A 13,187-nucleotide genomic window follows, 5' to 3' on the forward strand; every position below is an offset into this window, starting at 1 on the left:
CAAACGTCTCGAGTTGATAGCCAGGGGTATCTAATCGATGATCAATGACATCAATGAATAATCGATGAGTAATCGATGGGTAATCAACTGGCCAATAATTTGGTGGCCTATCGATTACTCATCGATGTCGGTGATTACTCATTGATGACATTAATTAGCCATTGATATTATTGATTACTCATTGATGACTTATTGATTACTCATCGATTACCCATTGATTACTCATCGACTATCATTCTGCGCTAATATTACAAATTTCTTGCTTTTTTGTACCGTGAAGGTTTGGTTCAACAGCAAATTGAATGGGCCGGAGATAATAATAGACGTAGTGCAAGCAACACGTCTGCCGGTGCTTCAAATGCATGAGTTCCAAACATGACAAAGAATAAAGCAAGAAACATCTATTTAAATTGAATAAGTTATTGTTACTTTGTTCATATTCGATAAATACCCACGAGATTATATCAATGAGTTTATAATGAAATCATTGACTAATCAATGCAATCGATGACTAATCGATGACTGAAAATTTTGTGGCCTATCGATTACTCATCGATTACTCATTCATCATCCCCAATAATCAATGCAATCGATGACTAATCGATGCAATCAATGACTAATCGATGACTGAAAATTTTGTGGCCTATCGATTACTCATCGATTACTCATTTATCATCCCCAATAATCAATGCCTAATCAACTGGTCACCCATCGATTACCTATCGATTACTCATTGATGTCATTGATGTCATCGATTAGATACCCCTGGTGATAGCCAGTCGACTTCTAACAATGCTTTATTGTCAAGCAACCAGTCAGTGCACGGTTTCTGAATTTCAGAGAAACAAATGGATGCAGCAGCACGATAAACTACCTCGCTTGACAGAAAGTAACAGCAAAAAGTTGACGTCTGCATGCGGGCTAGCTGTTAGGTTTTATGATGCTTTGTGATTTTAGTGTTTAAATACCATCTTCTGATGTCTGTCGGGTTTTGGTTTCAATTATAACTATGGTTATTATTAAGTTCCAGGAGCTCCACCAGATAATGTGTTGGCATACAATATAAGTTCCAGGGAGATCAAAGTTCACTGGGGATCTATTCCAGTTGACTTTCAAAATGGAATCATTCTGGGATATCGTGTGATTGTGATACGGAACTCAAACATAATAAACAATCTTATCGCCTCAGCAGAAACACGAGATATGGTTATCTCAGACCTACAGGAAAGTACAACTTACCAAGTTTCTATTTCAGGATTTACTGTAAAAGGACGAGGAGTACAGAGTAACCCTGTCAAGGTCACTACTGACAAGTCTAGGGGAACAGAAACGATCACATGTAATGCAAACCCATCATCAGGAGTAGCTGTTGAAACATCCTTCACTCTTTCTTGCACCAACTGGCATGATCCAAACACGCCGCTTCTTTACGATTATATGCTTCCCTTAGCAGAAGGACTAACTACCATTTTGTGGTATGGATACTCTTCTCACGCAGAAGTTGTGTTACCACCGGGTGATCCTTTGAAAAATAACTCTCTAACAATCCATATTGGTGCAACAGGCCTTACTGGTTCTAAGGAAAACACTTCGTTAGACGTCCAGGTTTGTGATGTTTAGGGTGCTATTTTAACTACAAATGAAATAGACTAGGACTTTAACCTACTTTGCTTTGAGTTTGCAGGTTTTTCCTTGGTCCTCAATAAGTACTCAAGAGGCGTCTGTTGAAACACTTCGTCTTCTGGAAGGTCCTTTTTCCGCGCAAATTGACAGAGGAGATCTGAAACGAGCCACTCAGTTGGCTATTGGTGTATTGAAATCCTTGGAACTACAGGAGAGCGAGATTGTTAACAAAGAGGAGAGAAGCCAGGTAGAAACCCCTTCTTAGCACCTTCGATAGATAATATCCATCTAAGAACACTTCTTTCTTTCTTTTCATTATTGTCTTAGGCGATTTTGTAAAATTTTGGCAAAACCATTACATCACTTACACCAGAAATCAATCATTGCGTGTACTGAGAGTAAATCCTTTTGAATTCAAGATGTGATGTGTTTCAGATTAAGCAGGTGATTATAACGAAACTACGCGAAGTTGAAATCTATGACCTGGCAGAACTTGTCCAGATTTCTTCTGTGATGTCGCTCGCGATGGACGATCCAACAGACTTAAAACAGGAAGTTATGGTTAGTCAATCAATCGGTCAATCGGTCAATCTATCAATCAATTAATCAATCAATCAATTTATTAATTCAATGCGCGACATGAAGTTTCACTCAATATCCAAGCCAGAGGCTCGGACATTCAGGGCAGTGTGTGAAACTCTGCCAAAGAAACTCTGCTTTCATTCAAAACGTTTTCCATATCGATTCTGATCTATAATGCGCTCAAAATGGATCATCTTTTCTTAGAAGAATCGAGGCAGTCTAGATATACTAACTACTAGAACGGTTTTCACTTGACTGTCAAAAGTAAAGCCGGATGCTATTTATTATACTGCCATTGGACAGCATCCAGTACCTCACCATTGGATGAGAAGCTCCAATGAATCTGCCTTCAAAGATAGTTGATGTAGTACTGCATTGGCAACGCGCACAGTTCTTTAATTGCAATTGAAATTGCGATGAGAATTTCCTGACATTAATTCCGTTCTTCTTTGGCAGCAATCTATCAAGGAGATGCTGCAGGACCTGACAGATTTGTTGCTCAATGTTAGCTCGAGGAGAGATGTCATGGACCTGTTGTACCTTGAGACTGCCGAGACTAATCTTATTTATGCGCTGGGCAAACACATTCAAGCTTCCTCAAGTAGAAGTGGAGCAAATATAACTGTAAGTGATAGTTCTTTTACAAAAGTCCAGAATACATTTGCTAGCTGGGTGAAACAACATAGAAGACTTTCATCCTACTTAACTTTGACTTCTTTGTTAAATACTTATCGGGAGCTTTTTCGCTGTAGGCTCTCAGTCTTGAGACGCTCAGTTCGTTGAGGCTTCTTCGCAGAGTAATGAGGACCGTGGCAGAGGAGAAATTGATCGGCGAAGAAACTACTGTTATTCATACTGAAGTCATTGAAATATTGGTTGCGAGACTACATCCTGATGGAGTACCTGGATCCAGGCTGACTCTGGAAACCGGGTCCGTTCAGTTGCCCGACTCAGCCGATTTCACACAGGTTTTGTCGGGATTTGAGAAGTTCGTTGACGTAGAGGTATTCTGATGAAAGTTTGAGGTCGCACCTGCAGGTGCTCAGTCCAATCCAGACCCACCTATATATAATGGCAATTGAACTGAGTAGAGCGCAATTTGGTCTGAAATCATTTTGAATTTGAAATCACAAGTATGATCACAGACCAAAACTGCAAGACACAAGGCTCAAGTGCCACTTTATCACATCCATTTTGAAATCCTACAATTTAATCGCCGAAATACAGTAACAATATTTTATTGATCGAGAGGCCGATTTCTTAAAAAAGCAGAACGGGAAACGCTTTTACATCTCATTTTATATGCAAAACAGAAAATGATGTGATGATGACTTAGTGCAAATTGTGCGATTTGTAATTAAATCTCACTGGCTTTCTTGCAATTTGATTGGCTACTTAAAGGGCCCATAAACCGATTCATGCGCGCGCTCGCAGGCGTTGCTAAGGAGGTGAAATTTCACTTCCGGTTACTTACGTCAGCCTGAGCGCGGAAAATAAAAACAACTGAATAAATAGCAAATTCGTTTACATTTAAGATGTTTTTTCTTTGTGTTTCACAAAATGCAAAGTAGAAAAAGTACAAGCAAAGACAAAATGAGGGAAAAACAGAAAAACAAGAGCAATAGAAAGAAGAAAAACTAACTCCGTGTGGCTTTGTTTGATCTTACCGAAGTGCGCTGGTAATGTAAATTTCGCACGCGCTGACAGGGTAACTTCCAATATATATCGGGCGCACTTCCGGTCTCTTTAAATGCTAAAGGAAACTCGGTTTTTCACTAAATCCGGTCTTTTTCGACGGAATTCGATTAAAGCCAACGTTGGAAACATAGTTATGCATTCCTTTTCCGAAATCATGCTTTTTTCAGAAAATTACGAATTTTTTTAAATTTTGAAATTCTCTAAAAATCTGACCTTTTAGAAATGAAACAAAATCTATGCATAGCATAATGAGGATTTAAATTAAGATATTAAATCGATGAAAAAAAATCCCTGGGAGCCTGGCGTGGCCTGATGACGTCATCACTAGTGTTACTGATCATGAAAAAGTTAAAACCCGTGGAATAACTCTGAACTAACCAAAAACGATGAGGTTACATGAGAATAAATTTTCCCTAGCGACGGCTCGAAGAGATCGGTTAATGGGCCCTTAAACAAGCCTTGAAATCTTTTGGTCGTTTTGTTTTAACTTTTAATCCCCATTGTCTGAGAAAAAGATGCAATAAAGGGCAAAACATAGTGCGATTCGGCTAACACCGGCCAAACTGTATGGAATTGAGATTAGAAGTCTTCGCTTGCCCATAAGTCAAAAGCAGTCAATGCAAGACGAAGAGTGAGTTGAACGCTCGTAAAGAGGTTAAAGGAATTGAATGCATACATTGGTCCATACTCACAACTTTGGTTACGATTCTCCCATACAGACTCCCGCTAGGTCAACAAGAACTAACTATTAATTTATAAACCTATATGTGAAAAGTGAGCAGGTTTGTCTCAATGGCAATATTGTACTTCCACTTTAGGTAGTTTCGTCGCTTGTTAACTTTTACCACTGGGATTCCAGTGCAGATCTCATCACATCGCGTGTTCTTGAAATTGACTTGAGAGGGGAGTCAGGCGAAGTCCTTAAAGTACAAAATCTTACATCGGACTTACAGTTAAGAATTCAACTTAGTGAAGAAGCGCCTGGAACTGACTTCAACCCCGCCAAGATAGCTTCTTTCGTAAAGCCTGAGCATATGCAGTACCACAGAGTAGACGTGACCGAAGTACAAGCCTCTTACCAGATAACAATAACAACGAAGGACAGTTTAAACGTTTTCGTGAAATTCGGAAGCAAACCATCAGTAGAAGATCATGACAGGAATTACACTGTCCCAGACTTTTCTTCATGCACAAGAAGCACCGGTACAGACGAAGAGGACGAATACAACTGCACCCGTCATCCACACCAGCTATTCTTGGCAAGTGATATTCTCAAAATACCTGGAGTGTATTACTTGGGGATCCTATACTCGAGAAATATTTCTGCTGATAACTATCCTCTGCGTAAGAAGAGGTCTTGTTTTAGTACTGCCAGAGAGAAACGGTCGTGTGTCGAGACAAGAACCCCTCCACCTCCTTTAGGAGTATACAAAGAGAGCAGCATCCCACCTTATGATCCGGCTGTGGACATGAACTACACAATTGAAACGGTTGAACTCAGCTGTCGATTTTGGTCTCATGATCAAGAGAAATGGATAACAGAAGGTTGCAAGGTACATATGTTATTGTCCTTACAAGAAAGTGCCTTTTTCGGAATAATCTGGTCCTTAATGTAACAATACAACAAAGGCAAACTTTTACTTTTCCAAAACATTTAAGGTGGCCCTCAACCGCCTGATTAGAATTTTATTTGTGTGATGCCATTATTGTAAGATCATGTGACAAAGAGTGGTAGTATTGATCCATCAAATTGTAAGTGATGGAAAGTGATGAAAGCTATTGTCGGCCACCTTAAGCAGTTGTGAAATGAATGCCTGAAAAAATACACTGTACCAAAAAAGCTACAATGCCAATAGGGAACTAGTCACCGTGGTTTGGCAATATACCATTAAAAAATTAAGATATGGAATTAGATATGTCACATGTATATTTGAACTAGGGTGAAATTCTACAGGTCAGCGTAGACAGTTATACTCACGTTCTTCGACGTTACAGGTTGGACCTCAATCTACCAAACATCGTCTTCTCTGTCTGTGTAACCACCTCACATCATTCGGTGGAGGACTTCTGGTAGCACCGAACCCCATTGATATGGACACGGTTTTCAAAGAGCTCAGTCGCCTTGATGAGACTGGTAATTTTGGCGTTCTTCTTACAGTCATCTTCGTCTTTTTGTTGTATCTTATGGCTATCGTCGTTGCCAAGAGAGCAGACAGGAGAGATCAAGCCAAGGTAACGAGAAACTCAAAAATCTTCAAAAACTTCTCTTTATCTAGTTCAAATACTATACTTAGATCATATGAGTGCTTAGAAAACTTTATCCGATGTAAATATATTTTGTCTATCAGCAAAAGTTTGAATCAGCGGATTCGCTTTCATCTATTTACTCAAAACGTGCGGCTCTTTCACCTGTTTCCTGATAGGATATTCCTTTATTTTAACCAGCTTGGTCCCAAAGTTGTACTGGAAACAGAAGGGAACCTAATTTCCCATCAATATGAGCTGACAATTAGTACCGGCGTGTGGCCAGACAGTGGAACCACAGCCAAGGTTACCATGGTGTTTCATGGCAATTCTGGTAATAGTGGACCGATCACAGTGTGTCGAGACCTTGATCCTCCACGAGTTCTCCTTGCCCGCGGCAGTGTTGACAAGTATATTATGCCCCTTTCAACATCCCTTGGAACGTTGCACCACGCTTATATCTGGCATGACAACTCTGGAGAAAGTCCCTCTTGGTTCTTGGACCATATCATTGTCAGGGAAATAGAGACTAGTAGAGAATGGAAGTTGATATGTAATCAGTGGTTTTCTCCCGACAAAGATGATGGGAATATTGTCCGCAAGCTCTCAGTAGAAAAGACAAATTCACTTCCTGCGTTCCAAGAGGCGTTTCGCAAGACACTCTCTGGTACTCTTTATGAGAGTCATTTGTGGATGTCGTCAGTTACTAAACGTCCGGGAAGCTCTTTTACTCGTGTACAACGTGTCACGTGCTGTTTTTGCGTTGTATCCACCGCTATGCTTGTCAATGCAATGTTTTTCAATTTGAGTAGCGAGGCCGAGGGTGCTATCAAAATTGGTCCATTGAAGGTTTCGATGAGACAAGTCATAATAACATTACAGAGCTGTTTGATTATAGCCCCCATCAATTTTCTTATCGCTGCAATCTTTAAAAACTCAAAGCCAACTGTCGGCAGGTATTGTGGCAAGGTATATAAAGTAACAGAAGAACAGGGTTCCGATGATGATGACAAACGTTTACACCACGTCTTTGTCTACGTTGCTTGGTTTCTTTGTTTCGCCACCGCCATAACCTCTGCCACAGTTGTATTCTTCTACAGCCTGATGTGGCATAAAGAGACAGCTGATGAATGGCTTTCATCAATCGTTATGTCAATAACAATGGACTTCTTTGCCATTCAACCTGTACGTCATGTTATATTAGCAGCTGTGGCTGCCATTGTTATAACAAAGGCAAAACAGACAAAAGAAAGACTCTCGTCGAAAAAGAGGTATACCCATACTTTGTTACATGTTTTATTCTTAATCTCGAAGACGTAAAAAGGGGCTTAAACTCTTGGGGAAGACAAGGTACACAGAAAGCGACATAAAAATTAATAACCTGTATTCAGAGAACTACATTTTTTACTATAGACATTTGAGAAGTTTGAAGTTTTTTTGATATTGCGTTCAGCATAGATTTGAAATTTACAAACAGTTTAGAATTTAAAAAAATCTACGAAAAAAAAATTGAAAAGATGAAGATCCAGATGACAACGTGAAGTACCAGTCACATAATATAACGTTTCTTGTGACTTCAATTGTGGTACTCAACAGGAGCTAATAAGTTAAAGGAAGGTCTTAGGGATTCATGGTCCTTGTGCCACTTTTTCTCTCTGCCGCTTTTCCACTCGATACATCTTGCATATCAAGACTGTCACATTTCCGGTGAATATACACACCTAACAACGTATATAGCTACGGTAACTCGTACGCTTACTATAGTTAAAAAAATACTAAAATCATCTTACGACTTAGTTGGTGTTGTGTGCACCATCCAGTAACCTGCTTAAGAATGCTTTTGAAATTTTCTTGCAGGTTTACAGGAACTGAAAAACAGTCTTTCGAGGATGAAGTACCACCTGAAATTTATAACGGAGCCTTACCGGATGCTATGCAGTTGGAATGGTACAAAAAGTACAAAGACAAGGAGACTAGAACCTTGTCGGCATTCAAGTCCTTAACTTTCTTCGCATTATTTATGCTGGTGTTGGGAATAGTTTGCTATGGAAGTCGCGATTATCATCACTACCTGATGGTTGAAGAAGTGAAGGCCATTTTTCCACGGGCTGAACAGGCAAGTAAATTTTAATCGTAATGCATACGGGACCTCTTTTCAATAATTTAAGTATCTTGTGCTTTCATTGGCCAACGATTGGTTAGGTATAAATTTTGCTCTGATTTTATTTTAAACTAAGAGGTTTTTAACGGGAAAATCTCATGCGCCCGAGACAGTTGTTAAATTGGTCCGAACAAGTACTTGTATTGACGCTGCCCTGGTGTGACTTCTTGGTGATGGGAAATGTACGAAGAGCTAAACTCATTTATTTTGCAAGAATTGACAGGAGATTGAGAGTAACTAGATTCAGATTAGTAGAAATCATCTTCGGAATTTAAAATTTATCCGTTACTGTTCCTTATCTTATAAGTTTCCGCAATTTCCCTGCAGCTACTCTTACGGATAGACACAAAAATAGTGATGACCTTCCTCTATTGATAGTTCCTTTACCTCTTTAATCGAACTACGCCAATGGATGCATAAACGTTCCAAGCTTACTGAATACAGGCCATCTCAATTTTCCTCAATACAAGCCTCTCAGTTATTAATTGCTCTCGTTTAATCGTTCAATCATCATCTCTTTGGTAATTTGATTTTATATCTTCGAAAATGACTCTATTGATGGTGTCAAGTCCCCTTTCATATCTCTTTCAATTATCATTATAATTGTTGATTCCTTGAGATTCTTGTCATTGATGTTCAAGGATTTTTACTCATAAGTGCAAAGTCAGTGATGGATGCCTATTTTCAATTTTATCCAACTTTCTGTGGTATCGGGACCGAGTGCGGGTTAAACGACACACAACGCCATGCTTGTATATACGGAAAATTTTACTCTGTAATTTTAATGACTGATCACGTGATCTAAACATTTGTTCACTCATGAATATCAACGACATTACACTTCCTTTTTTACATATTTTCAGGTTGGAGACTCCCTAGGATTCTGGACTTGGATGACCAATATTTTCGCTCCTGGTATCTATACAACAAACTGGTACAACGGTGACGACCACAACAACACAGCGTACATTAGTGACCAAGTTTCCATTTTGATTGGCATGCCACGAATCAAGCAGTTGAGAATACGACAAGGTAAATATCGTTTTAGGTGATGTTTTTCTTTTTTTTTTTCACATAATTTCAATACCAACATAAACCATGCAAAAAAGACATGACAAACATAACGACGCCACAAATTGTTAGACCGTAAAATTTACCAGTTGTGTTAAATAGATGTATGAGTGAAATAAGTTGAAAATCGGAGTTTATCTTTTCTTGCAGAAAACCTTCAGTTTACAGACACTTGTGTGGCTGCGTGGAAAATTTGCCACTCGAGTCATGCACGTCTCTATATATTGTAAACTTTTGGAAAACAGCACACCTTGAAACGATTAATATTTTCCCCATTCTTATTGTCCAAACTTTTGTCCTTGTTGAAGTTCGTACTGGTGGCCGTATACTGAAATGATACAAACGCTGAAGAGATAGTTAGTTGTTTCAGTATGTTCTGCATTTTTAACTTTCTGATTTTGGATTAATTTGATTCTTTGGTCATTTCCGGGCTATTAGTTGTAGTTACAAGTTAGATAATTTCAAGTTGTTGTCGTTTAACCTACAGCCTCCTGTCCCAAGAGACTTGTGGAAAGGTACAACGTGACCGAGGACTGCTACCCGTACTACTCCATGAGTTGTGAAGACAAGACGCCGATGTATCTTCCGAAATGGGAACAGCCCCCCTATGATGCTTCCCCGTCCTTGTTCGACTCATTGTGTCCAAAGCCCTGGAGGTATCAGTCATCTGATGACATGGGTAATTTACCAACCTCAAGTCCTCGCGTAGCATATGGAGGTGGTGGTTATGTGGCTGATCTTGGGTACGATCTGCAGACAGCAAGGGGGGTCATGGAAGACTTAAGTGAAAACAACTGGATCGATCGGCGAACTCGAGCCCTAATTGTGGAATTCAGTATTTTTAATAGTAACACGAATATCCTGGTGATAGCAAGCTATTTCTTTGAGTTCCTGCCTACTGGTGGTGTTTACACTAATGTAAGAATAGAAATGCTGGACTTGGATGGTTCAGAAACGAGTTTAGTTCAGCTGATTCTGTTTTGTCGCCTTCTTGTTATTGTCATGATGGTCGCCTACTTTGTCAATGAGCTTTTTAAAATAGGCCGTCAAAAAGGATCGCATTTTAAAAATGTTTGGAACTGGATAGCCCTTGTCCTTATTATTACATCTGTGACAGCTGCAGTCTTGCATATTGTCAAAGAGAAGACAACCAGCGATTCCGTAAGGGAACTAAACAAGAATCTTTATGCAAATGTGAGCTTCCACAAAGCTTTGAGCTTGGTAGACACTGAGACCACCGTTCTCTCGGTTGTGATCTTCCTGGCGACACTCAAGTTTTTGACCCTTCTGCGCTTCAGCAGGCAGATAATATTCCTCTCTATAACTGTTCGGTTAGCCGCAAAATATTTGGCTTCTTTCTCAGTAGTGTTCGTTGTTATATTTTGCTCTTTTGCCATGTCAGGAATGTTGGCATTCGGGGCTCTCGTAGAGTCATATTCCAGCTTTCTTCGAGTCTGTGTCTCACAGTTTGAGTTTCTACTTGGCCAGGCGATGCCCAATTTTCAGATGGCAAAAGTTGACCCTCTTCTAGCCTTCTTGTTTTCAAGCTTTTACATTTTTTCTATGACTGTCTTCTTCCTAAATCTATCCATCGTAATTTTAAACTATGCTCTGGGGGAAGTCAAGGACAATCTAGATGCTGTGACAGACGAGCTCGACTTGGCAAATTTTATGACTCTCTATTTGACCCAAGGCATTTCAAACATATTCGGCAGGAAAAAAGGCAAGAACTCTAAACTGTATTGTGAAAATATATCCTTTGAGGACGACTGCGCTTACGTAGAGAATCGTCTTGATGAGATCAGCCGAAGAATGTCCATAATGGCTGAAGACACCCCAACAGAGGCTTATGTTTGTTTGATGAAGTCCAAGATACAGAATCCAGAAGCAGACCTCTGGGAGAAGCAAACGGAAAACAGCAATGTTATCTGGGATTTAGATGAAACCTTGAACTCTGATGAGGTATCTTCTACAAGCAGTCCTGAAAGAAACCTTGTAATGGAGGATGACACAAATCCTTTGCATTCTATGGCACTATTCACAATTGAGGAAATGGAAGAAACAGACGAGGAGAGAAATAACCCCAATTTGCCCCCTGAAATCAATTTGAAATCTGATGATCTAAACAGCTGTCTGTAAAAGCTTTTAAAGGCAATGGAATTGTCTGCAGGCTAGCAAGTCTCATTTTTTCAAAAAAGATCCTTAGTTTTCGCAGAATTTTACTGTTTGACTTGTTGTGCGAAACCCATATTTTAAGCTGGCAATAAAATTTTGGAATCGAAGATGTTGTCCTTTAGTGCAATTTACACATTCGATAATGGGCGCAAGCACCACGAACTAAGAAAAACAAATACAAGAAAATGATACTTTTTTGAGAATGTAAGTTACTATCACCAGTGGAGTGTAAGTTTTATTACTTTCAGAACAACAGAAACAACTAAACGGTCATGATTTGTTAAACCTTCAATCTTCAGTTTGGACCTAAACGGGATCAGTCCTTGTATTTCGTTTTACTATTGTAAACGTGTTTCGAATTATTGAGCCGTCATCGTAGTGTGGCATACCTCTCCAAACTCATTTTACTAAATAGCTTCCTAGTAATAATAATATGCTGAAAAACATTGAGTTTTCCACATTTCCGTTCCATGCGCTAATCATTGCTAGTGATTCCGAAACTGATTTTCTCGTGCTACCTTTCAACAAGAGCACTCAAATGGCTGGCAATCAGATACATGTTTTCAACTGAAAGAAACTGAAATAGATCTTCCCTGAAAGTCAAAATTCAGAGTTTTAAAGTGGTTTCCAAAAGTAATTCTGATTAATAAAAAAAAAAAAAAAAAAAAAAAAACTCGCGATACCTAATCAACCAATCAAATTAAAAACCAAATTGATGAGTTATCAAATTATGATACAATTTAGCCATGTCGTGCGCCCGTTTGCCAGGGGCAATCATTGGAAAGAAGAAGGTAATTCTCCGAAAATCAGTTCGTCTTAATAGTGAGGCACTTGCACCTCAATCATTTCTAGAGCCTTATTTAGTTTTTGTGGTTTTTGGAACATTGACTTGTTGACTACACAAGTCATTTATTTTCCAAAAATGCACCGAAACTGCCCAAAATTTCAGACAGACGAACATCTATTTAGCGATCACTCCTTATTACGCGGCCAGTCATCAAAGTCCCAAAATTATTGTCAGCAAAATACTGTTAATAAAACCCCCATTTAACCAGCCACCTTTATTAAACGGCCGCGGTCAGCTTTTGGTACTACAGTCGAACCTCCGGTTGCGATCACCTCTCGTAAGCGGTCACCTCTCCACAGCGACCAGTTTTCTAAACTACCGAAAGTTTCCTAGTCAAATCACTATATTTGGAACGTCTTGTAAGCGACCACCTATTGTAATTAACCACATTTAGAGCTTAGAGTTTAAAATTTTCTTTGGTTTTCAATCTCCCGTAAGTGACCACTTGACAGATAATAGAGCGGAAGTTGGATATTGTCGTGGTGTGACATTATCGCGTTCATGGGTAGTACAAGAGACGGAAATTCCTCAATAGGAAGTACCGGATTTTTTCTCGAAATTAATTTTTCACATGAATAAAACATCTCTGCAGTTACCATGCAGTTATGCTAATGAGACAAAATTTTGACCCAATATGGTGTAAAATCTCATAAGCGACCACCTCCAGTAAGCGACCAGCCAGGCTTGATACAGACACTTTCATTACTATCGTGACGTAGATATTGTGTTTTGCGATTTGGTCTAGCGTGTGTTTGGCGACGAACACAGGTATTTGTTTCTTGTTCT

At 39.3% G+C, this 13,187-nt stretch overlaps 1 protein-coding gene across 1 annotated transcript; it reads left to right on the plus strand.

Annotated features, from left to right (window-relative positions):
- Window positions 1-75: 75 nt before the first annotated feature.
- LOC145485574 (polycystin-1-like protein 2) lies at window positions 76-11,786 on the plus strand. The gene is made up of 12 exons (XM_081464224.1): window positions 76-130; window positions 1,031-1,605; window positions 1,649-1,870; window positions 2,059-2,184; window positions 2,662-2,853; window positions 2,973-3,209; window positions 4,722-5,456; window positions 5,899-6,135; window positions 6,349-7,463; window positions 8,005-8,263; window positions 9,124-9,340; window positions 9,867-11,786. Exons 1-12 carry the CDS (start codon window positions 76-78, stop codon window positions 11,516-11,518), a joined length of 5,622 nt encoding a protein of 1,873 aa, XP_081320350.1. The 3' UTR covers window positions 11,519-11,786.
- The last annotated feature ends 1,401 nt before the right edge of the window (window positions 11,787-13,187 follow it).

The sequence above is a fragment of the Orbicella franksi genome, chromosome 4 (assembly GCF_964199315.1).
Source record: "Orbicella franksi chromosome 4, jaOrbFran1.1, whole genome shotgun sequence".
Classification (NCBI taxonomy): domain Eukaryota; kingdom Metazoa; phylum Cnidaria; class Anthozoa; order Scleractinia; family Merulinidae; genus Orbicella; species Orbicella franksi.